This window comes from Zonotrichia albicollis, chromosome 5, assembly GCF_047830755.1.
Source record: "Zonotrichia albicollis isolate bZonAlb1 chromosome 5, bZonAlb1.hap1, whole genome shotgun sequence".
In the NCBI taxonomy this organism is placed as follows: Eukaryota; Metazoa; Chordata; class Aves; order Passeriformes; family Passerellidae; genus Zonotrichia; species Zonotrichia albicollis.
In genome coordinates, this window is record NC_133823.1 from 6,266,158 (window position 1) to 6,293,542 (window position 27,385).

Sequence of the window (27,385 nt, forward strand, 5' to 3'; positions counted from 1 at the left end):
AACACCCAGAGCCTCGTCCCTCACCACGTAGAGCTGCTTCCAGATGGTGGCCCACTCGCGCAGCGTGGTGGTGATCTCCTGCACCATGGGCATGTCGGAAGGCACCGAGCTCTCCTCCAGCCTGGGGGAGACACAAGGGAGCCCTGGAACACCCCAGGACCACAGGGAGCAGAAAGTGGAGCCCCCCAACCCCTACCTGTGCCCCCCAGACCTACCCCCTCTGCTCCACCGTGGTGCCCTTCAGCCGGATCAGCGAGGCGGGGAAGATGCCCTGAGGGAGCCAGAGCCATGGAGATTTCCCTCAGGGGGGCACAGCTGGGGGCTGCCAATGCCACAGGGTGCCCAGCCTGCCCCCTCAGACACCCAGCAGGGACAGAGAGCCACCAGCAGTGTCCCTGCTGCCACCAAACCCGTCACCTACCCGGGCAGCCCTGTTCCGGAGCGAGTACCCGCAGTACCAGCCTGCCAGGGGAGGGGACATTGTCAGCCGGGCTGGGGGGCCTGGCCCTGGCTCAGGGACAAAGAAGAGGGCAGGAACCCTCACTGGGGGTCCCCCTTACCCTCGGAGGCCTGCAGGATGTGCACCATCTCCCCGATCTGCAGCGGCAGGTGATGCTCCTTGGTGCGCGGGAAGTTCCACACGGCTGTGGGAAGAGGGGATGGGGGTTGGGAGCCCTGCCTGGAGTCCCTCAGCAGCCCTCAGGCACCTGCACCCCACAGCCAGCCCCCCATGGTGCCCCCCAAAACCGGCCCTGTCCAGCCCTGAGAGATGGGGCAGAGCCCTGGCCCCACAAACAGCTCAGGGATGAGACCCCAGAGCATCCCGACCCCACACAGCCCACACAGAATCCCCCAGCCCCTTTTTGGCACTCAGGGGTTCCTTATGGGTCCCCTCTGCCTCCACCCACACCCTGGGTGCCCGTGGTCCTGTTCCTGGCACAAGCAGTGAGGGAAGCCAAGTGCCAGCTGAGCCCCTGCCCGAGGATGGTGGCCCAGGGACACAGGGACAGTCTGGTGGTGCAGGGACAGGGCTGGCGGCACAGGGACAGTTTGGTGGCCCAGAGACAGGTCGGGTGGCCCAGGGACGTTCTGGTGGCCCAATGACAGCTCTGGTGGCGCAGGGACAGGCTGGTGGCGCAGGGACAGGCTGGTGGAACAGGGACAGGACTGGTGACACAGGGACAGGGCTGTTTGGGGACAGCAGAGCCAGCGGCAGGGGAGGGGGCGGTGCTCTCGGTGACCAGCAGCTTCCTGCCCGGCTGTGCTGTGGTTGTCCCTGTCGCTATTTCTGGCCCCAGGGACAGCTCTGAGGCAGGCAGAGCTGGTTTGGCCCCCAGATTTGGGGACAGCCCCTGCACCGGGGGGGTCTCTGTCAGCACCTGTGCCCACCCTGAGCCTCAGGCATGGCCAGCTCACACGGCAGCACCCCCAGACCCACCTTGCACCAGGAACCCCGAGGTCCTACAGGACCTTTCCCATCACCCTGAGCTCCCCATGCTGGGAGCAGCAGCTCAGCCCTCACTCCGGCACTGCCCAGAACCCTGCAGCAGCTCAGGCACCCCCAGAACCCTGCAGCAGCTCAGGCACCCCCAGGTGCTGCCCAGAACCCTGCAGCAGCTCCGGCACTGCAGAGAGTGCAAGGGAAGGGCGCAGGAAACGGCCCCACAAGAAAAGGGAAGAAGCACAGGGCTGCAGGAGCCAGCAGAAGCTGGGGGTGCTGCAGAGAGTGGGGGTGCTCAGAGCTGGTGCAAGGCACGGGGAGCCCAGACTGGGGGTGCTGCAAGGATTGGGGGTGCCCAAGGCTTTGCAAGGCAGCTGCAATTTCCCCCTGAGGAAAATTCCTGGGGTGTCTCAAGGCTCCCCCAGAGGCTGGAGGGAAGCCAAGCCCCCAGCCCGGTGCTCCCCACCGCAGCAGCAGCACCAGCCCTGCACCTCCTGGTGCGTGGGTGCTGCTGGCTCCTGTCCTGCTTGGCCACCGTCCCTGAGCCTGCTGTCACCAGCCCTGCAGCCCCTGCTTGTGCCACCACGGGGGTGTCACCACGGATGTCACCTCACCCTGAGCACCCCATCCCTCCAGCCCGGTGGGGACCCCCACGAAGCCCCAGAGCCCCCACTCACCCACGCCAAGCTTGTCCTTGGTGGGCAGCCAGGGCGCCATGGCCACCGGGGCAGCACCGGCGCCGTGCCGGGGGACCGGGGCCGTGCCGGGGGACCGGGGCGCTGCGGAGCCACGGGTGGTTCCTCCTGCCACCCTCCCGTGTCACGTGTGCCCCCCCCAGCTTGTGAAACCTCTGCTTCCTCAGCAGGGCCCACCCCACCGTGCTGTCCCTGCCGGGGTGGGGATGGAGGCCCTGGGACCCTCATGGCACCGGCCAGGGGTCTGGGCTCAATCTGGTCACTGAAGGGGTTCTGGTGGCATGGTGACACTTTTGAGTGACCAAGAGCAGGAGATGGGGATGGAGCTGGGAGCACAGAGTGCTCCAGCCACACCACAGCACCAAGAGCCACAAACCTTGTGCCAGCTGTGAGGCTCCTTGCTGGCACAAGGTTTCTGCCATCGTGCCCTGTGGCATTCACATTCTCTGAAAAATCCCTTCACCCAGGATTGTTCTCCTGGGAAGCTGGGAAGCCTCAGAGAAAAAGGAAAACAATTCCTGTCTCATTTGCTTCTCCTGTATTGTGCTCACATGTGGAATGTTTGGAGATTGTTTACCAAGAGGTGATTGTTCCATTGGATTCTGCTGGGAGTTGTTTTCACTCTTTGGCCAATTGGGGCCAAGCTGTGTTGGGGCTCTGGAGAGAGTCAGGAGTTTTCATTATTATCTTTTTAGCCTTCTGTAAGTATCCTTTCTGTATTCTTTAGTACAGATTACTACAGAATTCTTTAATACAATATTTTATTCATTATTTAATATAATTTAATAAATATTTAATTAATCTTAATTAATATTGTTAATAATTATTATTTTATTATTTTAATACTTATTATTAAACCCCCCCGTGTATGTCCCCAAACCCTCCCGGTTCCCGATCTCCGCAGTCCCGGGGCCAGCAGGCACCGCTCGGTCCCCGGTCCCTGCCCGGTGTCGGCGGGAGCTCAGGCCGGGCCGTTCGCCGGTCACGGAGCTCCACCTGCCGGTCCCACCGGGAGCCGCTTCGGGTACGAGGCGCCGGTACGGGATGTCCTGCAGCGGGATGCCCGGCCCTGATACACCCCGTGCTGGTACGGGATGCCCCGTACAGCAACGGGATGCCGGCACCGGTATGAGCAGCACCGTTACGGGATGCTCCGGTACGGAAGGACCGACACCGGTACGGGATGCCCGGTTCCGGTACATCCCACAGCACTATAAGATGTTCTGTACGGAAATGCTCAATACTGCTACAAGATACGCCGGTACACGATGCCCGGCTGTGGCACGCCCGGTCCCGCACCGAGATGCCCAGATCCAGTACGGGATGTCCCACACCAACACCGAGATGTCCGGTACCGGGAAGCCCGGTCCGAATAGGGGCTGCGGGGAGGCTCGGGCTGCAGCCGTGCCCGGCTCGGGGGCGCAGGGCGGAGCTGGCAGCGGAGGCGGGAGCGGTGCCCAGGGGGGTCCCGGGGCGCTCCGTCCGCTCCGGTCCCGCCGCCACATCCGGGCCCCGCCCGGCGCGGGCGCTGATTGGCTGCCGCGGGTCACGTGGCCGTGTCCCCCGGCAGGGCCCGCGGTGGCGCGCGCAGGTGAGCGGCGGGACCGGAACCGGAACCGGGGCCGGAACCGGGGCCGCGGCCCTGAGGGGGTGCGGGGATCCCGCCCCTGACCCGCCCCCGACCCGCCCGCTCCGCTCCGCTCCCGCCCGGTGCCGGTGCTCAGGTGCCCGGTCCGCACCGTCCCGTACAGGTGCTCCGCCGATCCGGTCCGGCCCGTGCCGTTCGGGACCGACCCTCCCAAGGTGTCCGCCCTGTCCCGCAACCCCCGTACCCTGCCTCCAGTCCGGTCCCCACGCACAGGGTGGGGACAGCACACCTCTCCGGTGTCCGCACTCCGCTCGGTCCTGCGGGGCTCTCCCGGTGCCCCATCCCCTTTCCCGGTTCCCTGCCCGTTCTCCCGGTCCCCCACACTCCGGTTCTGTCCCTGATCTCCTCGGCCGTGTCACCCCCGTGCCCGCATCCCCCAGCCGTCCCCGGTGCCCGCGGGTCCCCCCTCCCCGCCGGCCGGGACGTGGCACTGGGCAGCACCGGGCGCCTTCCCGGTACGTAGGCGGGGGTGGGTCAGCGCCGGTGCCGCTCCACCCCCGCCCGCCCTCGCAGCTCCGGTGTCCCCGCCATGGCCGGCTCCGGGGCCCCGGCTCCCCTGCCCGGGCCGAGCGGCCCCGGCTCCGCGCTGGAGGAAGAGGAGGAGGAGGAGGATGAAGAGCCGTCCCTGGGCTGCGACGGCGACCTGGAGGTGAACCCCTACGACGGGCTGCCCTTCTCCTCCCGGTACTACGAGCTGCTGCGGCAGCGGCGGGAGCTGCCGGTGTGGACGGCCAAGTACAGCTTCATGGAGCACCTGGAGGGCAGCAGCGGCATCGTGCTGGTGTCCGGGCCCCCCGGTACCGGCAAGAGCACGCAGGTGAGCCCGAGGGCAGCTGGGCTGTGGTGTCTGATCCCCCCAGAGCGGGTGGAGAGGGACACACGGACGGGGTGCCCGGGAACGCTGCACGGAGCCCGGCGGGGTGGGCGGGCACCGTGATGTGCTGGGGATGGGCAAAGCTGGGCACGAACCGGGGAAGCGTTGGCACCGGAGGGAGGAACGGCCCCTCCCGGAGCTGGGCCTGTAGATCCCCGCGGGGTGGCCCCGGGGAGCCGGTCCCAGCTGCTGGTGACGCTCGGGGACAACACCGGGCAGACTTTGACCGGGGAGGGGATTGTGGTGGCAGAGCTGCAGGGCTGGAATGGGCTGGGTCGCCTGAGGCTGTCGGGGTGTTGGAATGGGCTGGGTCAGGATTTTGGAGTGTTGGAATGGGCTGAGTCCCCCAGGATATCAGGATGTTGGAATGGGATGGATCCCATAAGATATCAGGCTGGGTCCTCCAGGATATCGGGGTGTTGGAATGGTCTGGATCCCTCAGGCTGTTGGGGTGTTGGAACGGGCTGGGTCCCCCCAGGCTATTGGGCTGAGTCCCCCAGGATATCGGGCTGGGTCGCCCAGGATATCGAGGTGTTGGAATGGGCTGGGTCTCCCAGGATATTGGTGTTGGAACAGGCTGGATCCCCCCAGGCTATTGGGCTGGGTCTCCCAGGATATTGGGGTGTTGGAAGGGCTGGGTCCCCCAGGCTGTTGGGCTGGGTCCCCCAGGCTATCAGGGTGTTGTCCCTGGGCTTCAGGTGCTCAAGCAAATCAGCTCCCTGGGTGTGACCTGCTGAGTTCCTGGGCTGGGCTGGCACTGCCGGATTTGTGGATCAAAGCTCCTGTGCGGGCCCCAGGGTTGGTGTTTTTGGGGTGCAGCTCCCTGCTGTTAGTCCCTGCAGGGCCCTGGGGACACTGAGGCACAGGCAGTGCTTGTGGGGGCCTCAGAGGTGACAGGAGGGAGCAGGAGTCAGGTCCCTAGTGCCTAAGGGACATCTGCGTGGCCTTGGCACTGTCCCACGCTGTCAGGCCAGGCACTTGGCCAGCAGCTGCTCCCTGGTGATCCCTTCCCTGTCCCTCTGTGGGTTTCCCAGGCCATTGTCCCGTGTCCCTCATGTGAGAGCAGGGTCATGATGTCCCACACTGCGGCAGGAAGCTGCAGGTGTGGGGCCAAGGGGCTCCTGGCACAGGCTGTGGGGCTCAGAGGTGACAGGAGTGCAGAGGGAAGTTCCTGCCTGTGAAAAACGCCAATCACTTGTTTTTAAAAATCTTACAAGTTTAATAGTAATAAAATGGTTATAAAAATAGCAATATAATTGGAGTAATAAAAATTTTGGACAATTTGGATTAGGACAATATGAGACAATAGAAACGAAGAGTTATGGACAGTCCAGGTACCTCTTTCTGGGCAAAATAAGCCTGAAAAAGGACCCACATTAACAGAGGATTAACCCTTAAAAACAATAACCTGTTGCATTTTCATACATCTCATACATGATGCATAAATTCCATTCAAGCAAGGGATTCTGTCTGGTCAGTGTCAACTTCTTCCTCTTAATCCTGACAACATCTTTAGGGCTGAGTGAGGCAGAAAGAAGTTCGTTTCTCCTGATAATGGAGCAATAAATTACCTTTCTCTGAAAGATTCAGGTGTCCTGTGGCTGCTATCTCACTGCAAGTCCTTTCTTTAAAAAAACATCTTACATAGCATAGTTTCTATTTTAACATTTTGTTATAACCTAAAGCTATATTTAACAGACCACTTAAGAAAATTAATAGAGCATCACTTTCTAACATAACGCAGAATATTCATTTTAATGTTTGCAAAAAGCCAATCATAAAATAGGCATTTTTCACACAAAATGAGATTTGAGTGCCTCTGGACAGCCCCTGACCCTGGAGATCCCACAGCCAAATCCATGGGGAGGGTCTTTATGCCCTTTGGAGTGGCACAGCAGGGAGGGGACAGTCCTGAAGGCACACTGCCCATGTCCTGTCCCCACAGATCCCCCAGTGGTGCGCCGAGTACGCCCTGTCCATGTCGTTTGCCCACGGGCTGGTGGCCTGCACCCAGCCCCACAGCCTGGCCGCCCTCAGCCTCTCCCTGCGCGTGGCCGACGAGATGGACCTGAACCTGGGCCACGAGGTGGGCTACTGTGTGCCCCACGAGGACTGCTGCACGGCTGACACCATCCTCAGGTAGGGCAGGGACAGCAGGGCCCGTGCTGGGAACGGGAGCACGGCGCCCTAATCCCGCTAAACCTCGCCTAATCCCTTAATCCAGGCTGGCCTGGCTGGGGAGAGGCACGGGCTGCTCTGATCTGGAGAGGGGCTGATCTGGGGTGTCTCGGTTTGGAAAGAGAAAGGTGTGTGCTAAGGAAGGCAGGAGCATCCCCTAAAATGGGGAATGTAAACCTCCTCCCTCTGAATTGTTATAAATTTGAAATTAAGGGGTTCTCAGGCGAAGATGTGGGAGCAGGAATAAGAGGTTTTTATTATTTATTTATTTATTTATTTTAGTAGTAGTAGTTTATTAGTTTATTATTATTTATTTATTATTTAGGGAAGAAAATAAAAGTAAAATTAACAATGCAGTAAATCAAAATAACACTGATAGAGTCAGAACACAGCCTGCCCCTCTGTGTGTCAGGGTGGTGGCACAGCCCCATCCCATGGGGGCTCAGCCCTCCTGCAGTGCCAGCTGTGGTTCTGCTGGAGCAGGGATCCTGTAGAAAGGTGCAGTCTTCCTCTGGGCATCCAATGGAAGAGGCAGCTGGGAATCCAGTGAAAAGGTTGTTCTGTTGTCCCAGAATCTCAGATTCTATCCTGGTTGGAATGCTTGGCTCCTCCCTCTGGGTGGAGCATCTCCCAGTGGGATGGTGGAATTTTATCAGCCATGCAGTGACATTCAATAGCCCATTAACAGAAGATAATTAATGATTAATGGCCCATCAGCAGAAGATATGTCCTGGAGGGAGGATTGGCTGTGGAAGAGATAAAGAAAACTGCCCAAGGAACAGAAGATAACTGCTCCACCTCTAACAGATGGCAGAACACACACATTGCTTGGCAGTGTGTGATAGATGCCAGGGAAGGTGCATGGCATGGTGACAGTGTGCTGTGTCCCAGATTGCAAGGCAAGATGAATTCTGTCACCATCTGTGTTCCAGTTGTCTTTTGTCAAGTGGGCAGTTTGCCTTATCTCTTCCACAATCACTCCTCCTTCAGGAGGGGACATCTGCTGATAACAGTTATTGAATGTCACTGCATGGCTGATAAGAACTGCAGCATCCCATTGGGAGATGCTCCGCCCATTGGGAGGAGCCAAGCATTGCTACCTGGATACAATCTGGAGATTCTGGAACAGCAGCACAGCTTCTCCACTGGATTCCCAGAGGAACAGCAGCTCCTCTTCCACTGGATTCCCAGAGGAAGAATACACCTTTCTGCAGGATCCCTGCTCCAGCAGAACCACACTGACACTTCAGGAGGGCTGCAGCCACAATTCCAATTGGACCGCTACCAACATCCTGACCCCACGGGTGTCAGGTTGGGTTCTGACTCTGTCAGTGTTGTTCTGGTTTACTGCATTGTTTATTTTATCCTTTTATTTTCTTCCCTATCAAAGAACTGTTATTTCCTGCTACCATATCTTTTTGCCTGAGAGCCCCTTTATTTTAAATTCTTAGCAATTCAGAGTAGGGAAGGTTTACATTCTCCATTTCAGGGGAGGCTCCTGCCTTCCTTAACACACATCTGGCTTTCCAAACCGAGACATGGTGACCACAACAGGAGGAGCAAATAGGATCCACACATTGCTTGGCAATCTAGGAGAAATGCCAGGGAAGTCGTGTGGCATGGTGACAGTGTGGTGACAATACACCACAGCGGGAGGAGCAAATAGGATACACATTGCTTGGCAATCTGGGACATGGGGAGGGGGCTGCTTTGGGGAGGGATGAGGTGTCCCCCCAGCCAGGGGTCCATGCTGATGGGTGGGGGCTGTCTCAGGTTCTGCTCGGACGAGATGCTGCTGCGGGAGATGACGTCGGAGCCGCTGCTGCGGCAGTACGGGGTGGTGGTGCTGGACGAGGCGCAGGAGCGCACGGTGCCCACGGACGCGCTGCTGGGGCTGCTCAAGGACGTGCTGCGCCAGCGCCCGGCCCTGCGCCTCGTCATCGTCACCTCGCCCGCCCTGGAGCCGCGCCTGCGCGCCTTCTGCGGGGACCCGCCCGTGGTCAGGGTGCCCGGGCACGGCTCCCCGCCACAGCTGCTCTACCGGGAGCCACCGGCCCATGGGAGCGTGGCCGCCGCCTGCCAGGCCGTGCTGGACATCCACCGGCGCCAGGAGCCCGGCAACGTCCTCGTCTTCCTGGCCAGCGAGCAGGTGGGGGAACAGGGCAGGGGGTTCCTCTCAGTGGGATGGAGGGGCAGCTGCAGCTCCTCTGTGGTGGAGGTGGGCACAAGGGATGGCACAACATGGGAATGGGGACACTGCGCTGTCAGCAAGTGTCACCTGTCCCCCTTGTCCTTGCTCAGGAGATCTCGGAGTGCTGTGCTGCCATCCAGACAGAGGCCGTGGCGCTGAGCCCGGCGCTGGGCCCGCTGCTGGTGCTGCCACTGCACCCTGGGGTGGGCAGGGCTGCACAGAGACTCTATGAGACACCCGAGGAGGGCCGGGAGCGTCGTGTCATTGTCACCCACTGGCTCGGGGACTCGTCCTTCTCGCCGGGCACCGTGCGCTTCGTCATCGACTCAGGGCTGGAGCTGCGCAGCGTGAGTGGGACAGGGAATGAGAGGGGGTCTGGGTCTGCCCTGGGTGCAGTGGGCTGTGGTGTTCCAGGCTGGAAGGAGGTGTGTGCCCCAGGGAGGTGACCGTGGTGGCCCTGCAGTGGCAGGTGAGGGGTTTGGGGGATGGCAGAGGTCCCACTCAGAGCCTCCCCTGCAGGTGTACAACCCCCGCATCCGTGCCGAGTCCCAGGTGCTGCGGCCCATCAGCAGGAGCCAGGCCGAGTCACGCATGCAGAGAGCTGCTGGCAACCCCCCAGGTGAGCCCCTGCTCCGGTGTCCCTCCCTCAGCACTGCCAGCAGCACCGTCCCCACGCTGTCCCTGCCCTCTCTCCTGCAGGCACCTGCCTGCGCCTGTACTCAGAGGCCTTTGAGCAGCGCATGCCCCCCAGCCCTGCACCCCAGGTCAGTGAGACCAGCCTGAGCCGCCTGGTGCTGCTGCTGAAGCGCCTGGACATCGCTGACATGGGCCAGTGTGACTTCCTTGACCGCCCAGGTAGAGCCTAGTGGGGCCAGGCATGGCATGGGGAGCAGAGGGACACAAAGGGGCAGCCATGGCTGTGGCCATCACTGCGGCCTGGCTTGTCTCTGGGAAGGGACTGGACAGAGTGGGCAAAGCTGCCTGATGTCCCACCCCAGCCCCTGAGTCGCTGATGCAAGCTCTGGAGGACCTGGACTACCTGGCAGCCCTGGATGATGATGGGAATCTGTCAGAGGTTGGGATCATCATGTCAGAGTTCCCCCTGGACCCACAGCTGGCCAAGGCCCTCATCGCCTCCTGCGAGTTCGACTGCGTGGAGGAGATGGTCAGCCTGGCTGCCATGCTCACAGGTACCCTGTGGGGGCTTGGGGGGCAGCCAGCAGTGCCAGGGGGGTGCTGGGGACACACAGTGACCCCTGCCCACCCCCAGCATCGCCCTGCTTCGTGCCCTTGTCCACATACCTGGAGGAGGCCGTGGCGCTGCGCCGGCGGGCGCTGCTGCACCCCAACGGGGACCACTTCACCCTCATCAACATCTTCAATGCCTTCCAGCAGCGTGAGTGGGGCAGGGGCTGGGGGCTTCACCACTGTGGGCATCCCACAGACCCCTTTGTGTCCCCTGTTGTGTCCCCTCATGTGTCCCTGCCCTGGAGCTACATTCCTGATCCCATCCTAGTGCCCAGCCTGACTGGGGGAGGATTTGGGGGTCCCAGCTCTAGCCTGGGGGCTCAGTCCCTGTCACCACTGTGTGAAGGGGTCACAGACAGGGGAACAGCGGTGTTTTTGTGTTCCCCAAGGCCCCACCCCAGCGGGCTCCCTGCTCACCTGTCCCCACCCCATGGCACCACTGTCCTGTCTCCATATGATGGCCCCCACTGTCCCATCTGTGTCCCCACATCACAGCCCCCACTGTCCCATCTGTGTCCCCACATCACAGCCCCCACTGTGCCACCCCTGTCCTCACATTGCTGACCCCACTGTGCCACTCCTGTCCCCACATCACAGCCCCCACTGTCCCATCTGTGTGCCCACATCACTGTCCCCACTGTCCCACCCATCTCCCCACATCACAGCCTCCACTGTGCCACCCCTGTCCTCACATTGCTGGCCCTGCTGTGCCACCGCTGTCCCTGCATCACAGTGTGCTGCCTCTGTCCCCCCCATTGCTGACCCCACTGTACCACCCCCATCCCCACATTGCTGACCCCAATGTGCCACCCCTGTCCCTGCATTGCTCATCCCACTGTCCCACCCCCATCCCCATATTGCTGACCCCACTATTCCACCCCTGTCCCCCCATCACAGCCCCCAGTGTTCCCCTGTCCCTCCATTGCCAACCCCACTATCCCACCCCTGTCCCCCCATTGCCAACCCCACTGTCCCACTCCTGTCCCCACATTGTTGACCCCACTATTCCACCCCTGTCCCCACATCACAACCTCCATTATCCCACCCCTGTCCCCACATCACAGCCCCCACTGTGCCACCCCTGTCCCCCATTTGTGACCCCGCTGTGCCCCTGCAGACGCGGGGGACGAGGGCTGGTGCCGGAAGCAGGGGCTGAGTGCCGAGGCGCTGCGCCTGGCGGGCACGGTGCGCGCCGAGCTGCTGGAGGCCATGCGCCGCATCGAGCTCCCGGTGTCCCCGCCCGCCTTCGGCTCCGACGCCAACGCCCTCAACATCCAGCGCGCCCTCATCTCCGGCTACTTCCTCAAGGTGAGCCCAGGGGCTGGGGGGAGTTATGGGGGAGATGTTGGGGTGTGCAGCCACCCCACTCCCTGCTTTTCGTGTTGCTGTTGATAATTGCTGCCCTGAGATGTGCAGGATGTCTCTGCTTCAGCCCGCGCAGCTGAAGAACGAGTTTGGACTCTTCACTTTTCGGTCTTGAGGTTATTAATTCTTATCTATAAAATTTTCTTTCTGCCCAGCCAAGATCTGCTCAGCAGGGCAGCCACAGGCACTCTGTGTTGTCCTTTTATACTACAAACTATGTATATCATATTTACACTTAATTCCCAATACCTATCACTTATGTTAGACAGTGCACTTCTACTCTAAACCAATCCCAAAGTGCCAACATCACTGCAGAAAATGAAGAACAAGAAGAAGAAAGGCTAGACACGCCCAGATTCCTCCATCTTGTCCCCATAACCCCCATACCAAAAATCCTAAAATCTACATTTTCACCCTGTGATCATTTTATTACACTGTTCAAACCTGTGTGACTTCCACATCCTCATACAAATCTGGCAACTTGCTCCAAGGGTCACAATCAAATCCCGAGGTGTTTTTGGGCAGTTTTGGTCTCTGAGCCCCCCAGCAGGGTCCTGGGCAACTCTGGACACCCAGAGGGATGTGCTGAGTTCTGACACCTGCTGGTCCCTCGCAGGTCGCCCGGGACATCGACGGCTCTGGTAACTACGTGATGCTGACGCACAAGCACGTGGCACACCTGGCCCCCGCCTCTGGGTACCTGCTGCGGGCACCCCCGCGCCGCCTGCCCCCCTGGGTGCTCTACCACGAGTTCACCATCTCTCAGGACAACTGCCTGCAAGTGGTCTCGGAGATCCAGCCCCAAATGTGAGGGAACGGGGAGGGGCAGCTCCTTCCCTACAGGGTGTCCCTGTAGGTGGCTGACCCCACGCTGTCCTCCTCGCAGGCTGGTGGAGTTGGCCCCGCAGTACTACCTGAGCAACCTGCCGCCCAGCGAGGGCCGGGACCTGCTGATGGAGCTGCGGGAGAAGGTGGTAGCGGCCGAGGAGGCGGCGCCGGCGGAGGCGGAGCTGGCGGAGGGCGCCGCACGCGTGGAGGATGAGCCCGCGGACGTGTGCGTCCTGCAGTGAGCCGGAGCAGCGGAGCCCCGCGGTGGGGCTGCCTGGGCTTGGCCGTGACCCTGGGGACAGGGGAGCCCCGGGGAGGCCCCAGGGGGGCTGCGTGCCCGCAGGGGCTGTCCCGGCTCGCAGGGAGGCGCGGGCACGGCCTGGCACTGCCTCGGCTCTGCGCCGCGGTCAGTCGTGGGCCGGCGGCCGTGGGACCACCTCGGAGCGTGGATTGGGGAGCGCTGGCCCCGGCCGGGGGAGTGTTGTGGGCCCTCCCCACTGGGCTCCTTCACCCCGTGTTTCCTGGGGGTGCTGCGGGGCTGGAGGCACCGCCTGTCCCACTCCCCCCAAGCCCGGGGCCGAGGGGCCACGCACGGGTCCCTCCTCCTGTATAAAGTTTTGTGACCTTTGCTCCTGGCTTCGTGTCCGTGACTGCAGTGAGGGTGGGGTCCATCCTGCCCAGGGACATCACCAGAGAGTGATCCAGCCAGGGTGGGGTCCATCCTGCCCAGGAACATCACCACAGAGGGATCCAGCCCGGGTGGGGTCCATCCTGCCCAGGGACATCACTACAGAGGGGTCCAGCCAGGGTGGGCTCTGTCCTACCCAGGGACATCACCACAGAGGGGTCTGGCCATGGTGGGGTCCATCCTGCCCAGGGACATCACCAGAGAGTGATCCAGCCAGGGTGGGGTCCATCCCACTGAGGGACATCACCAGAGAGTGATCCAGCCAGGGTGGGGTCCATCCTGTCCAGGGACATCACCACAGAGGGGTCTGGCTGGGATGGGGTCCATCCTGCCCAGGGACATCACTACAGAGGGGTCCAGCCAGGGTGGGCTCTGTCCTACCCAGGGACATCACCATAGAGGGGTCTGGCCATGGTGGGGTCCATCCTGCCCAGGGACATCACCACAGAGGGATCCAGCCTGGGTGGGGTCCATCCCACTGAGGGACATCACCAGAGAGTGATCCAGCCAAGGTGGGCTCTGTCCTGCCCAGGGACATCACCAGAGAGTGATCCAGTCAGGGTGGGGTCCATCCTGTCCAGGGACATCACCACAGAGGGGTCTGGCTGGGATGGGGTCCATCCTGCCCAGGGACATCACCACAGAGTGATCCAGCCACGGTGGGCTCTGTCCCCGCTCCTCCCGTCTCCCAGGAATGGTTTCTGTCTGTGAGTCCTCTCTCCCTCCCACCCGTGTTTCGGGTGCCAGGCTGGGGTTCCAACCACGCAGAGGCTCTGAGGGCATCCCTGGCCTTTGCCTCAGGACTTCCCCTCTGTGGTTGTGGTTGTTCTGCAGAAGCCAAGGGGAAGCTGTGGTTTGTGAGATGGGGGCGAGCGGGGCCCCCAACCTGCTGCCAGTGCCTGCTTCCCCCAGACAGGGCAGGGCACGGGGGCACCCCAGGACAGGGCACCCCTTCCCTCTCATTTTGGGGTTCCCTACAGTGCTACAGCCAAGGGCTGAGCTGCTCCATGGGGCCTGGGGGTCCTGGCTCCCCGTCTCCACCCCTCAGCCCACGCACTGGGGTTTGGCTCAGCTCAGGGAGGGGCCTTGGAGGTCCCACTGGCCTGTCCTGGCCTCAAAAGGTGAGAGCTGGGCTGCCCCAGCCTCCCACAGCCCCAGTTCCCTCTTTGCTTTCTAGGAACTGCAGAAAGTACGTGAAAGGGTACAGCACTGCCTTCCCCAGGGTGGGCTCTGCTGCGTGCCCTCAGCATGGGCTGGCACCAGTGGGGTGGCAAAGGGGCAGCTGGTGGCCCTGGTGATCTCTGTCCCTACGTCCTCATCTCTGCACAGCACCCCATGGGATACACAGTGGCCCGAGGAGGGGATGGAAGGGGCGTGCCAGCCTGGAGGCATCACCCTGAGCCTCTGTGGCAACCCTCCGCTCTCCTCAACCCACCCAGAGGGGCCCAGCCCTGAGCTGCCCCTCTCCAGCCCCCCAGCACAGGTGCTGAGAGACCCCACAGGATTCCCCACCCCACAGCAGGGCACTGGGGGGCTCTGTGCAGCACTGGGGGGGCTCTGTGCAGCACACACTGATGATGTGCAGACCCTCAGGTGCTGCAGGACCCCTCTCTGAGAGAGCTGGGACCACCCAAAACCCCAACACCACCCCAGACACCCAGTGCTGCCCCTTCTCTGGGTGCTCCCAGGGTGACCCATCCCCTGGCATGGCAGGGCAGGGCAGGGGGTGTCTGTGCCCCCTGCCCCCCCGGGAAGCACCAGCATTGCTGTGGGTGGGAGGCAGGGAGGGGGCTGAGCGTGGGTCCCATCCTGCAGTTCTAAGAAGTGTGATGCTGCTGTGACTGCACCTTGGGGCAGCCCCACTCAGCCCAGCCCAGTATAAGAGCGCAGCCCCCGGCTGTGCTGAGCCCACCGGAGACAACGCAGAGGTAAGCACAGAATGGGGGGTCTTGGGGGGGATCCTGCTGCTCTCAGGGCTGGGGGCTCTGCCCTGCCTGTGCCCCTCTCCTGGGCTTTGTCCAGCTGGGGCTGCCCTTCCCTGCCCTTTCCCTTCCCAGATGCTGGCGCTGCTGGGGCTGCTGCTGTTCCTGGTGCCTGCACAAGCCCTGACTGCCTTCCCCCCAAAGTGTGAGTGCTGCTGTGGGGCACAGGGAGGCCTTGGAGGGAGAACCTGGCTGGGACAGCACAGGGAGTGGGGGGCATCCCAAACCCTCTGATAGGGGCTGGGACAGCTCTGCTGGGAGATTGGAGGGTGGGCATTGGGGTGATGTGGGGTGATGTGGGGTGAAGGAGCTGGGTGAGGATTGTGAGGCCACCACCCACGGTGGTTTGGGGAACAATCTGCCCTCACCACAGCCCACCAGTGGACAATCTGCCTCTCACCTCCAGTCCAGGTGGGGAAGCTGAGCCAGGACGTGGTGGTGCGATGTGACACTGACACCTCAGAGCAGCACATCTCCTGGACACTGAACGGGGACGAGGAGCCCATGGCTGAGCTGGTGCCTGAGGGCCAGAAGCTCATCATCCTGGGCTTGGACCTGCCAGCCACGGGCAACTACAGCTGCTGGGCTGGCCCTGTCCTGCTGGACAGCACCTACGTGGTGCTCAGCAACACCCGTAAGCAGGGCATGGCTGGGGTGATGGGGGTGGAGGGATGAGGAGCAGGGGATCCTGGTGCCCAGCCCGTGGGCATGAGGGCTGTGGGGAGCCCCTTGCAGGGAGGGGGCACCACCCCTGACCAGCCACCCCTGAACCCCTCAGGCGAGGAGGAGATCAACGTGTCCTGCCAGGCTGAGTCCTACAACGGCTCCTTCCGCTGCTCCTGGCCCGGGCCCGCCTCTGCCATCTTCCGTGCCCGCCTCATCCGCAGGTGGGTGCCCCTCGGGACCCCCCAAACCCACGGCAGCACCAGGGGCACCCCGCCCTGAGCGCTGCCCACCCCTCCCTCCCCACAGCGACGGCTCCGTGGGGCCCTGGGTGCCCGTGGCCGGTGAGCAGGGCCGCTTCAACGCCAGCCTGGCAGATCCCCTGTTCTGCCCCTTCGGCGAGGAGCTGCGCCCGCTCCAGCTCCACCTGGAGGGGCTCTCGGACACCTCCTACCTCAACCTCTCCCGCCATTTCTTCCTCCGCGATATCGGTGAGCTCAGGGCGGGAGAAGCGGGGTGGAGGGGTCTAAAAGGCACGGAAGGCTCCGTGGGGAGGGTCTCAGCCCCTGCTCTGAGCGCCCTCTGTCCGCAGTGCGTCCTGACCCGCCCCAGGAGCTGATGCTGCAGCAGCGGGGGGAGCAGCTCCAGCTGGCCTGGGCCCCCCCGGCCTCCTGGCCGCTCCCCAAGTCCTACTTTGCGCTGCTCTACCACCTGCAGTACGAGCTCCACAACGGCACCCAGGTAACGGGGATGGGGGGTCTCTGCCCCGGCGGGACCAACACAGGCTGCCCCATGTGCCCACCCAGCCCTGTGCCCACCCTGCGCTGTGCCCACCCAGCCCCTGCCCCATCCCTGCCTGAGAAGATGCTCAGCCACAGCTCCTCCTCACTCTGCCTCTTCCCCTCCTGGAGTGATGAATTGTCACCCAGGCTGTCACTGCTGCTCTCCCCAGCGCTGCCGGGCTCAGGGGGTGCTGTGCCCCCCTCCCCAGACCATGCCCTGTCCCTTTGCAGGTTGAGCAGTTCGTGGAGGGCGCGGAGGAGGCGCCGGTGCCGGCGGGAGCGGGGCGGGTGCGGATCAGCTGCCGGGACCCCTACACGCCCCCGGCCTGGAGCCCCTGGAGCGCCTGGATGGGCCTCGGTGCACCCCAATAACTGCGGCTTGGAGGGTGCTGACCCCACAGCCGGGCACCTCCTGTCCCCAGAACCCCCTTCCCTTTACAGCTCGGAAAAGGATTTTTTCCCCCTAATAAAACTCAGGGATTGGCTTTGCCACCACAAACTCTGCTCGGTGTGTGTGGGGAGGGGGCTGCGGCACAGAACTCTGCCTGGCTGGGACAGGCTCCACCCGTGCTCCAGCCCAGCTCGGGGACAGGTGGGGTAGAGGGTCCCCACACCCTGCCCAGCTACACATGGCTTTCCTGAACTTCCCCAACCCTCAAAAACCCTCCCAGCTGTGCCTTCTTTCTGCCGACTGTGGTGGGACAACGTCCCCAGGCACAGGAGCAGCTCCCCGCCCCAAATCCCGGGGAGCAGAATCCCATCCTGACCCCATCCCCAAATCCCGGGGAGCAGGATCCCATCCCGACCCCATCCCCACATCCCGGGGAGCAGAATCCCATCCTGACCCCATCAGGATCTCATCCTGACCCCATCCCCACATCCCGGGGAGCAGAATCCCACTGTGACCCCGTCCCCACAACATCCTGAAGAGCAGGATCCCATCCTGACCCCGTCCATCCCCACATCCCGGGGAGCAGGATCCCCCATCCTGACCCCAAAGCACCGCTGACAGTGTGGGGAGGATCAGGGACTCCCCATTCCCTACTGGGGGGGCTCAGTTCTTCCCGAAGCCGCTGCCCCACAATGCGCCCCCTCAGTGTCCCAGCTCGGGGCCGAGGGGCTGCACCAGGAGGGAACCCAGACCCCTCCCTGAGCCCCCCACCCCACCACAGCCCCCCGGAGCACAGCCGGGAGTGCTGCCCACCCCCCTCCAGCCGCGCCGGCTCCGGGTGATGCCACGGGGCTTTATTGAGGTGCTTCCACAGGGGTCTGGGCCGGGACCCCCGCCCCGGAGAGGCTGGTGAGTGTGAGACCCCACGGGCGCCGCCCTCCCGGGGCTCCCGGGCCAGGCGGGCACAAGTCCGGGGCACCCGTGGAACGGGGGGACAGAGGGACCGGGGCTCCGTCAGTCCAGAGAGCTCCCGAGGGTCCCAGGGAACCGGGGTGCAGGAATCGGGGGTCTGGGGTCCGGCGGAGGAACCGGGGGCCGGTGGTGGGGCTGAGGGTCCGGTCCCGGCACCGTGGCTCCGGTGGTAACGGCAGGGCCGGGCTCCGGCGGTGGCACCGGGGCTCACGGCGGGGCCAAGCCGCCCAGGCGGAGCTCCTCGCTCTCCAGCATCTCCCTGGAAAAGAAGGGCCGAGCTAAGCCCCTCGCCCCCCGTGCCCCCCGCGCCCCCCTCGCGTACCGGTACGCGGCGATCTCCGCCTCCAGCGCCATCCGCAGCCGCAGCAGCGCCGGGTACTCCCGCAGGCACCGGGCCATCTCCGCCTCCGCCGCCCCGATCTCCCGCTCCAGCTCCGCCACCCGCTCCTGAGCCGGGCCGTCAGCAGCGCCGGGGCCGCGGGGCGACCCCCGGGATCCCCCGCACACAGAGACCCCCACAGGGACCCCCGACATCCCTCCAGACCCCCCGGCCCGACCCCCGATCCGCAGGGACCCCCAGTCCCGGCCCGAACCCCACCTAAACGGACTCCCGGCGCCCCTACACGGACCCCGCCCCACACGGACCCATGCAGGGACCCCCGCTCACAGTGACCCCCACAGGGACCCCCGGCCCGACCCCCGATCCGCACGGACTCCCGGCCTCTGGAACTCCGCACCGCCCCCCGCCCCACACGGACCCACGGGACCCCCAAACCCGCCCCGACACCCGGCCCACACAAACCCCCGCTACCGGTCCCACCTGAACTCCCCCATCCCTCCCGGGGCCCCCCACTTCCATCCGGACCCCTGACCCCCGCCCCTCCCCGTCCCCACCCTCCTTCTCCCCATCCCTCCGGGCATCCAGCTCCAAACATCCATCCTCCCAAAAACATCCACCCTCCTCCTCCTCCTCCCATCCCCCGCTCCCTCCCAGCCCCCCGGGCGCCCCCCCAGCCCCGCACCTGGTACTTGGCCAGCTCCCCGCTCCGCCGGTCCCGCAGCCCCTCCAGCTGCCGGTGTAACGCGCCCACCGCGCCCCGCAACGCCTCCACCTCGGCGGCTCGGGCTCGCAGCAGCCTCCGGTAACCGGCGGCCTCGGCACGGGCACGGAGCACCGCCTCGCCGCCGCCCCAGCGGCACCGGGGCCGGCCCTCGGCCGCGCTCATGCCGGTGGTAATGCGGTCCCACCCCTCCGCGTCACGGAACCGCAGCCAATCCCGCCGATACCGGGGGAACGGCTCCTCCCGGTAGCGGCGGAGAGGGGGAGCCCGCAGAAGGCTGTCCCCCGATAGTGGGAGGAGGGGAGAAGCCTGTCCCCCAAAAGTGGGGTGAGGGGCTGCAGCATCGCGGGTTGGGGGCAAGGTCGAGTTCAGGGTCAAGGTCACCGCTGTTATCCCCCCTCCCCATGCCCTTCATCCTCTCCATCACCATCAACAGAGGCTGGAGTCGGGCTGGATGGTCCTGGAGGGGGTCACTGGGGAGGGGGTGCAGAGATTTGACAGAAGAAGGCGGGGTTCAGCCCCTCCGCACCCCACGAGTGTCCTGTGGGTCACACCCGGGCTCAGTCTGTGGGAGGTGACACCGGGGACAGTCAGGGATTGGGATGGGGAGCACCCCGAGCCCATGGCGGGGGCTGCACGGGCATGTCCAGGCCCTGGGAGCTGTCAGACCATGGGGGGAGGGCCGGGGGCTCAGTCTGTCAGTCTGTCCCACCACGGGGTGGGGCCCCAAGTCCTTGGTGCACAGATGGAAGGCGGAGGCGGCAAACTCCGACCGGGATAAGGCAAACGGTGCGGGTGGGGCAGACCCCACTGCCAGGGTGGGGGGGCTTCCAGCACCAGGAATGGGAGCTCCAGGTGGGCTGGAGGCTGTGGAGCCCATGGAGCTGCTGGTGGGGGAGCTGCAGAACCCTGCCAGGTGTGGGGGCCCATCCCTGGGCTCTCAGGGCTCCGGGCAGGGAGCTGCAGGTGTGCAGGGGGTGTAGAGGCCCAGCCCTTGGCTCCCCCGGGGCTGAGCAGGGGGCTACAGACATTTTTAGGGTGCAGGGGTTCATCCCTGGGCTCCTGAGGAGCAGACAGGGGCTGCAGAAGTCCATAGGGCATTGGGGGTCCATCCCTGGGCTCTTGGGGAGCAGACAGGGGCTGCAGAGGTCCAGAGAGCATGGGGGTTCAGCCCTGGGCTCATGAGGAGCAGACAGGGGCTGCAGAGGTCCATAGGGCATTGGGGGTCCATCCCTGGACTCCTGGGGGTCCATAGGGCATGGGGGTCCATCCCTGGGCTCCAGGTGGGGTCCATAGGGCATGGGGGTCCATCCCTGGGCTCTTGGGGAGCAGGCAGGGGGCTGCCCACAGCAGTGCTCCAGGTGGGGTTTGCTGAAGCTTTGAGTCCAACCACAGGGGCACGGCCTCACTTCTGGGGGGCTCCCCATGGCAGGGAGGGGGCTGCCAGTGCGGGGCTCTCTCTCAGGAAGCTGCAGCCCCTTCCCTGCCATGCTCCAGGCTCAGAGCCCACCGGGCTCCCGGTGCCACCTCCCGGCACATCGGCAGCGCCCTCACACCACAGAGGCCACCCCGGAGACCGACGTCACCTTGTTGTCCTCGGCCCAGGGCTGGAGGTTCTGCAGGGCGTAGAGGGAGGAGTTGTGCATGCACAGCGGGTCCTGGGGCAGCGGCTGTGCCAGGCTCTTCTGGAAGGCCTCCTGCTGCAGGTGCAGCATCAGCCGGTTGGCCTGCTGCCGCTCGGCCTCGCGCTCCTCCGCCGTCTGCCGCCTGCACACACGCACACAGCGCTGGCACCGGCCGCAGATGGCACTGTCCCTTGTCCCCTTGTTACTGCCATGGGACACGTGCCACAGCGCCACCAGAGAGGGCACAGCAAGGCACAGGGGAGGCCATGGTGGTGCCATCCATCCCCAGTTCATCCCAGTCCCAGCCTCTCCCAGAATGCGGGGTTCGCTGCTGGAGGGATGTGGGGTTTGGGGCTGCCAGAGGGATATCAGGGTCATAAGGATATTGGGGTGGCTGCCAGAGGAATTCTGGGGTCATAGGGATATTGGGGTTGCTGCCAGAGGGATATTGGAGTGGCTGTCATAGGGTTTATGGGGTGTGTGACAGAGGAATATATTGGGGTGGCTATCAGAGGGATATATTGGTGTGGCTACCATAGGGATATATTGGAGTGTCTGCTGGAAGGATATTGGGGTGTCTGCCACAGGGATATTGCGGTCATAGGAATATTGGGGTTGCTGCCAGAGGGATATTGATGTGTTTGCCAGAGGGATATGGGGTGGCTGTCACGGGGATATTGGGGTGGCTGCCAGAGGGATTTTGGGGTCATAGGGATATTGGGGTGTCTGCCAACGGGATATATTGGGGCGGCTGCCAGAGGGACATATAGGAGTGTCTGCCAGAGGGATATTGGGGTGGCTGCCAGAGGCATACTGAGGTGGCTGCCAGAGGAATATATTGGGGTGTCTGCCAGAGGGACACATAGGGGTGGGTGTTAGAGGGATATCGGGGGGTCTACCAGAAGGATATATTGGGGTGTCTGCCAGAGGGACACATAGGCGTGGCTGTTAGAGGGATATTGGGATGGCTGTCAGAGGGTGTCTATTGAGGTGTCTGCAGCAGGGATATTGGGGTCATAGAGGTATTGGGGTGGCTTTCAGAAGGATATTGTTGTGTTTCCCAGAGGGATATGGTGTGGCTGCCTGAGGGATTTATTGGGGTGGCTGGCAGGGATATTGGGGTGGCTGTCGGAAGGATATTGAGGTGTCTGTCAGAGGAATATATTGGTGTGTCTGCCAGAGGGACACATGGGGGTGGCTGTTAGAGGGATATTGTAGTGTCTACCAGAGGGGTGCGAGCATCACGGTTGTGGCAGCTGTCCCAGGGCTGTCCCTGTTACCTCCACTTGGTGCGGCGGTTCTGAAACCAGGTCTTGACCTGGGCGTCCGTCATCTTGAGGGCCTTGGCCAGGGTGGCGCGCTCGGCCGAGGCCAGGTACTTCTGGCGGTGGAAGCGCTTCTCCAGCTCGCAGATCTGCACCCGGGAGAAGGACGTGCGCGGCTTCTTGCGCTTGGGCGGCGTCCGGTTCTGGTACGGGTGCCCGATGCGCCGCGTCACCGCGAAAGGCGACAGCGCGGCTGCGGGGACAGCGGCGTCAGGGGGCGCTGGGGTCACCCCAGCAAAGCACAGCAGGGCAGGACCCTGGGGGATGGCGGGAGGCTCGGGGGCACACGGGGATGGGGAGTGCCAGGGGAGCCACCAGTGCTGCCTGGGAGAGTAGGGAAGGGGGACACCCAGAGTTTTCCCCACTTTGGGGACATGGGGGCAGCTCAAGGCATGGCATGAGGGAGGATCTGTCCCCTTTCCTACCCCACGGCACAGTCACTCCCCCAGCCCTGCGATGGGCACTGGAATGTTGGGGTGGATGGGCTGGCCCGGTCACAGCCCTGCTGCAGGATTATCGAGCCCGGCTGCACAAACCCACCCTCCCCTCACACCGAGCCCGAGGAGCCTCCGGGGCACTGCAAGGACTGCCCAGCCCTGTCCGTGAGGGTACGGGACCACAGAAACTGTTGGGAGGCAGACAGTGTCTCTTTCCATGGGCCAGGCAAGGGGATGTCAATGCCCAGCTGAGGTGTGAACCATCCCTGCTGAGGCCAACATGCCATATCCCAAACCCAGAAGCTGCAAGACCTGCAGGGAGCATCAGAGCAGCATAGAGGACAGCGAAGGTTTGGCAGGCTCAGCCCCCAACACCCACACCCCTCCTGCTCTGGCAGCAACCTTGGCCAAGCCATGATCCTACAGCACCACATCCCCGTGGCACCATGGCACCACAGCCGCCACCAGGGCCACGCTGCGTGGGCAGGGCTGCACATGGCCAGGACCATGGGTTGGCCATGGGGCTACATCCGCCCATGGCACAGGGACGTGGGGCACAGCCCACAGCACCCCAGGGACTCCCTGGCACCCACAGACCCTCCCTCCCACCCGTGCCCAGGAGGCCACCTGGGCTGGGGGAGCCGTGGAGCCGTGCAGCCGGGGGGACGGGCATGGTTAGAGCAGGTGGAGCCAGGGGGGACAGAGGCCCCCAAGCCCCCTCCCCGCATGGGTGGCCTCTCAGCGGGACCAGCTGCCTCCTGCCCGCAGCCCACCCCAAGGCCAAGGTGCTGAGTGATGCCTGCGGCTGAGAGACCCCGTGCTGGGGAGGGGCTGCCCCATCCACCCAAGGCTGGCGCCAGGCAGGAGACAAGGACGTCACCCGCCACCCGCCACCCCTGCGCGGGGACCGTGCTTCGTCACCGCTGCCATGGCGGGGTGGGCCGGGAGGTGAACACGGTTCTGCTGGCGCCCAGGTGGGACCCCCACAGTCCTCAGTGTCCTGCCCCAGACCCCCCCATGGCCCACACGGCCGGGACTCGGCCCCCAGCCCCGCACGGCCTCCAGCCTTGTCCCCACATGCGGCCACACGCTGTGGACGTGGCAGTGCCGCCATCTTGGGCGGGAGCGGAGCCGAGCCAGGCCGGGGGTCCCCAGCAGCCACACACGGCCCCAGTGCTCGGGACCCCAACCTCAGCACCCCTCCTGCTCCTGGGGTGCAGCAAGCAGCACCCCCACCCCAGCACTGCGGATCAGCCCCAGCACGGCGCTCAGCCCCGGCCACATCAGCAGCACCTCAACCCCTCTCTGCCTCCACAACCCCGCATGGCTGCCCTGGGCTCTCCCACAGCGCTGGCACTGTGAGTTCCACACCGATCCCGGCACGTTCAGATCTGGGATCCCATCCCCAGACACCCCCAGGTACCCCTGCACCCCCATTCTCGGGGTTCACAAGGCATGGGACATTGCTCTGTGCATGGAGGGGCTTTATCCTCAGTCCCACGGAGGGTTCCCCACCCTGCACTGTGTCCCCTCAGAGCCCCCACATCACATCTGACACCCGCAGAGCCCACACCCCACACCCCGGCTCCCGCAGCCTCCCCGTTACGGTGGCACAGCATCACCACCGGCACCTCAAACCGAGGAAAGGACCAAACATGGAGTAAAGCTCGAGACCGGAGCCCGCTGGGACCCCTCGGGCTCCACCCGGATCCGCCGGTCCCTGCTCGGTGCCGCGGTTGAGCCGCCGGCAGCCGCGTCTACCCCGAGCCGCTCCCGCGGGCCCCGACGGCGGCGGGCGAGGACCGGGCACTGCGGGAACCTGTGGAGCGCACGGTCCCCGCCATCCCCGTTCCGATCCCCGCCCCGACCCGCGCCGCGCCCGCCGGACCGCGCTGCCCCGACGGCACCACGGGAGCGGCCGGTGCCGCGGGAGTGCCCGGAGCCGTCAATAGCCGCCGGTAGCCGCCGGTAGCCTCCGGTTGCCGTCCTGTCCGCTCACCTGAAAGCCGGTCCTTGGCGATGCGCCGCGTGGTCTCCATCCACGGGAAGGTGAGCCCCGGCAGCGCGGGCCCCGGCGGCGGCGCGGCGGGCGCGGCGGGCGGCGCGGCGGGCGCGGGCCGGTGCGCTGGGACGCGGATGACTCCGGCGGGCGGCGCGGCGGGCGCGGGGGTCACGTTCACGCTCACGTTCATGCTCATGTTGAGGTTGTAGGAGCCGAGCGGACCGGTGGGGCCGTAGCCGCTGCCGTAGAGCCCGTAGTCGGGCTCTGCCGCCGCCCGGTGCGGCCCCGTGGGCTCGGGGCCGCCCAGGATCTGATCGATGCCGAAGCTGATGGGCTCGTGGGGCGCGGGGGGCCCCGGGCCGCCGCCCTCCCGCTCCATCCCGGCCGCGCTCAGAGCCGGCGGGGCGCGGGCATGGCCGGGGGGCGGCGGGGGGCGGCGGCGGCGGGCACGGAGCGCCCGGTGCGGGGCAGGACGCGGTGCGAGGCGCGGGCCCGGAGCAAGGTGCGGGGCAGGTGGCGGGTGCGGGCCCGGGGCAGGGTGCGGGGCATGGCTCGCAGCCGCTGGCGGCCCCGGGGCGGGAGCGCGGGTGGGCTGCGGGCCCTGGCGGGACGCGCTTTTCTGCCCCGCTCCATCCGGACCGGCCGAACTCCCACCGCCCGCGTCCTGATTGGCGGCCGCGCCCCGTGATTGACAGCTCGGGGCCCCGCCCCCGCCCCGGGACATACCCCCCCGCCCTCGCCGCTCCGGGCCCGCGCCCCGGCTCCGGGACAAGCGGACGGGCCCGTCGGGTCCCGAATGCCTCCCGTGCACCGACGGGCTCCGTACCCGTTCGCCCCGCCGGGGCGTCCGCCGGACCGCCTAGCCGGTGCACCGGAGCCGCTGTCGCACCGGGCAGCAGCGCGGCGCCTTTTCGCGTCCCCGCTCCGTCCGCAGCCCCGTCGGTGCTTCCAGCCACCCCTCCCGGGGCGCACGAAGCCCCCCTGCCCCAGCCCCGTTACCGCGGGGCGCACGGACCCGCGCTTGGGGTGCGCAGGCTTCGCACCGAGCCCGTCCGTACGGGAGCGAATGGATCTGGCGGCCCCGATGCGGGGACCCAGGGTTTGTTCCGACCCGCCGTCCCCAGAACACGGACACGTCCCGGGACACGGGTCCCAATCTCCTCGAGCCGCCGTTACCGGTAGCTGGGGTCTCAGTTCCCAGGGAACCGCCTTTCCCGGGGCACCGACCCCACGCAGACTGTCAGTTCCCAGGCCATGAATCCCCCTTCCCGGGACCTGCCGTTCCCGGTATCACGGACTCCGTTTTCCACGGGGATGGAGTCCGACACCCCTGGCCCCGCCATTCCCGGAGACAGACCCCGGTTCCCGAGCCGCCGTTCCCTGGGATGAACTCCTGTTCCCCGCCCGCCTTTCCTGGTCACAGAGCCCAGCCCGGGCCCGTCGGTAACGGCAACGGAGAGCGACACTGGCTCGGTCGGGTCTTCCGACGACTATCACGACAGCGGCGGCCCCGCGGGTGGGTTACCGGCGGCTCCCGGGAGGGTCACGGCCCCGGGACAGGGGCTGGCGGGGCGGAGGCGGCGGCGGCTTCCCGGGCACCCTGGCGCCACCGGTCTGGGGCAAATGACATTACCGGGGCCTGCGCCTGTAAATCACGGCGGCACCGGGGGCTGCAGCTGCCGCACCGGGGGCACTGCACAGCCCGGAGCACCTGGCATCCCAAGGGCACCGGGGGGCACCGGGTGGTCCCTGGCTCGCTGCAGTGTGGGGTGCCCGTCCCTGCGGCCGCAGCTCTGCCGGGGTGTGGGGCTGCAGGGGCACACGGCTGTGCCACCCTCGGCCATGCCCACAGCCCACCCCGGCACCGGGAGCGGCCGAGCTGCTCCTCTCCACACCAGGGGCACCGACGGAGCCTCGTGTGCCCAGGAGGGGAGGGGGACACAGCACCGGGACCCTGCCCTGCAGGCGCCGCGGATTTCTGGCGTTCCCTGCTCGCAGCCCGGCAGGTGCTGGGACAAATCCTGGTGTTCCCAGTGTGGCTTTTCCACCTGTAAAGAGCCACCGGCTCCGGGTCTGCTGCGGCAAAGAGACCCGCTGTGACCCCGTGGGGTGCAGCCATGGCGGCGGCAGTGGCAGTGACAGCGGTGACAGCGGTGACAGTGGCAGTGGGAGGAAATGGCCGGTGCCGGAGGAGGAGGCGGCAGCAGGTTAATTGAACCCGGAGCAGAAGGCAGATGTTGCCGTGCCCAGGGGCTGGAATCTGCCGGGCTGGGAGATGGATCGGGGGGCTGGGACGGGGCCCGGGGCAGTGCGGGCTCTCCCGGCGCCTGCCTGCGCCCGGGCCCGCCCCACGCCCACGGGGGTCTGCAGGCGGCACCCCCGGCCGAAGCAGCCCCCCCTTGCCCGGCAGCCTCCAGCAGCACGGCCGGGGCTGCCCTGGGAGGGAGGGGAAGAACTGAGGGTGCTCAAGGAGTTCTGAGCCCCTTCCCACCCTGGCTGTGGGTGTAGGGTGTTTCCCTCCCAGGGACCCCAGTAGCCAAGGTATCACCACCTTGTGCCGCTCGCTGGCTCTGTCTTCCCAGTGACCCCTGGGCCACCTGGAAGGAGGCCGTGTCCCTGCTCCAGGGTCCCCTGAGCCACCGTGGGGACCAGGCAGGGTCTCTGCGCTCGGAACCCCCCAGTGGGCCAGTGCAGACCCTTCCTCATTTCTCGGCCGCAGCAGGGACCTGCGTGTCCTCTCTGTCCCCCTGCCACCGCAAGGGTCTGGACCTGGCCGTTCTCATGGGTGGCAGTGACAGCTGGAGGGGATGCGACAGAAAAAAAGGGCATTTGCCCATTTCCAGCAGGGAATCAGCCTTCCGCAGCACCGGGCCCTGCCACCGCCAGAGCCGCACCAGCACCTCCCAGCCCCGCGCCCTCCGCTCCCCTGGAGCAGGGGGGGTCACACATGGGGTCTGTGGGTCCGGTCCCTGCCCGCCTCACCACGGAG

The 27,385-nt window shown here is 65.0% G+C and overlaps 5 protein-coding genes across 6 annotated transcripts in view; 2 read left to right on the forward strand and 3 right to left on the reverse strand.

Moving 5' to 3' along the window:
• Positions 1-2,252, reverse strand: part of LOC102074009 (dedicator of cytokinesis protein 2) — a 53,390-nt gene extending 51,138 nt beyond the window's left edge. For both annotated transcript variants that reach the window (XM_074540578.1, XM_074540577.1), the window contains exons 1-5: positions 2,119-2,252; positions 561-644; positions 422-462; positions 216-271; positions 25-121 (exon numbers count right to left, since the gene is read on the reverse strand). In XM_074540578.1, the coding sequence (XP_074396679.1) occupies positions 25-121; positions 216-271; positions 422-462; positions 561-644; positions 2,119-2,158 (318 nt within the window). In that variant the 5' untranslated portion in view covers positions 2,159-2,252. The remainder of the gene's footprint in view (positions 1-24; positions 122-215; positions 272-421; positions 463-560; positions 645-2,118) is intronic.
• A 1,389-nt stretch (positions 2,253-3,641) lies between these two features.
• DQX1 (DEAQ-box RNA dependent ATPase 1) lies at positions 3,642-13,097 on the forward strand. Its single transcript, XM_074540592.1, has 12 exons — positions 3,642-3,727; positions 4,298-4,601; positions 6,604-6,797; positions 8,610-8,985; positions 9,138-9,374; positions 9,547-9,646; positions 9,727-9,882; positions 10,026-10,217; positions 10,298-10,423; positions 11,393-11,583; positions 12,257-12,447; positions 12,527-13,097. The coding sequence occupies exons 2-12, from the start codon at positions 4,314-4,316 to the stop codon at positions 12,708-12,710; spliced, it is 2,235 nt and encodes a 744-aa protein (XP_074396693.1). The 5' UTR covers positions 3,642-3,727; positions 4,298-4,313; the 3' UTR covers positions 12,711-13,097.
• A 303-nt stretch (positions 13,098-13,400) lies between these two features.
• On the forward strand, positions 13,401-17,020 carry LOC141729092 (interleukin-12 subunit beta-like). Its single transcript, XM_074540595.1, has 6 exons — positions 13,401-15,283; positions 15,545-15,772; positions 15,917-16,025; positions 16,111-16,292; positions 16,394-16,542; positions 16,815-17,020. Exons 1-6 carry the CDS (start codon positions 15,214-15,216, stop codon positions 16,953-16,955), a joined length of 879 nt encoding a protein of 292 aa, XP_074396696.1. The 5' UTR covers positions 13,401-15,213; the 3' UTR covers positions 16,956-17,020.
• Positions 17,021-17,813: 793 nt separating this feature from the next.
• Positions 17,814-19,247, reverse strand: LOC141729093 (alpha-internexin-like). Its single transcript, XM_074540596.1, has 3 exons — positions 18,969-19,247; positions 18,269-18,393; positions 17,814-18,205 (listed from the first exon to the last, which is right to left on the reverse strand). Exons 1-3 carry the CDS (start codon positions 19,170-19,172, stop codon positions 18,154-18,156), a joined length of 381 nt encoding a protein of 126 aa, XP_074396697.1. The 5' UTR covers positions 19,173-19,247; the 3' UTR covers positions 17,814-18,153.
• Positions 19,248-19,398: 151 nt separating this feature from the next.
• Positions 19,399-27,319, reverse strand: TLX2 (T cell leukemia homeobox 2). Its single transcript, XM_074540594.1, has 3 exons — positions 24,394-27,319; positions 21,913-22,150; positions 19,399-20,774 (listed from the first exon to the last, which is right to left on the reverse strand). The coding sequence occupies exons 1-3, from the start codon at positions 25,118-25,120 to the stop codon at positions 20,558-20,560; spliced, it is 1,182 nt and encodes a 393-aa protein (XP_074396695.1). The 5' UTR covers positions 25,121-27,319; the 3' UTR covers positions 19,399-20,557.
• Positions 27,320-27,385: the final 66 nt, after the last annotated feature.

Bases quoted from the DNA above. Each gene is read 5' to 3' on its own strand.
- DQX1 (XM_074540592.1), top strand. From the start codon at position 4,314: ATGGCCGGCTCCGGGGCCCCGGCTCCCCTGCCCGGGCCGAGCGGCCCC. The intron at 9,647-9,726 runs GTGAGCCCCTGC...TCTCTCCTGCAG, and splicing joins AGCTGCTGGCAACCCCCCAG to GCACCTGCCTGCGCCTGTAC. The intron at 10,218-10,297 runs GTACCCTGTGGG...GCCCACCCCCAG, and splicing joins CCTGGCTGCCATGCTCACAG to CATCGCCCTGCTTCGTGCCC.
- LOC141729092 (XM_074540595.1), top strand. From the start codon at position 15,214: ATGCTGGCGCTGCTGGGGCTGCTGCTGTTCCTGGTGCCTGCACAAGCC. The intron at 15,284-15,544 runs GTGAGTGCTGCT...TCTCACCTCCAG, and splicing joins GACTGCCTTCCCCCCAAAGT to TCCAGGTGGGGAAGCTGAGC. The intron at 16,543-16,814 runs GTAACGGGGATG...GTCCCTTTGCAG, and splicing joins AGCTCCACAACGGCACCCAG to GTTGAGCAGTTCGTGGAGGG.
- LOC141729093 (XM_074540596.1), bottom strand. From the start codon at position 19,172: ATGAGCGCGGCCGAGGGCCGGCCCCGGTGCCGCTGGGGCGGCGGCGAG. The intron at 18,394-18,968 runs GTGCGGGGCTGG...GGCCCGGCTCAG, and splicing joins GGGAGCTGGCCAAGTACCAG to GAGCGGGTGGCGGAGCTGGA. The intron at 18,206-18,268 runs GTACGCGAGGGG...CTTCTTTTCCAG, and splicing joins GCGGAGATCGCCGCGTACCG to GGAGATGCTGGAGAGCGAGG.
- TLX2 (XM_074540594.1), bottom strand. From the start codon at position 25,120: ATGTCCCGGGGCGGGGGCGGGGCCCCGAGCTGTCAATCACGGGGCGCG. The intron at 22,151-24,393 runs GTGAGCGGACAG...CTGTCCCCGCAG, and splicing joins CGCCAAGGACCGGCTTTCAG to CCGCGCTGTCGCCTTTCGCG. The intron at 20,775-21,912 runs GTAACAGGGACA...GCGTGTGTGCAG, and splicing joins AACCGCCGCACCAAGTGGAG to GCGGCAGACGGCGGAGGAGC.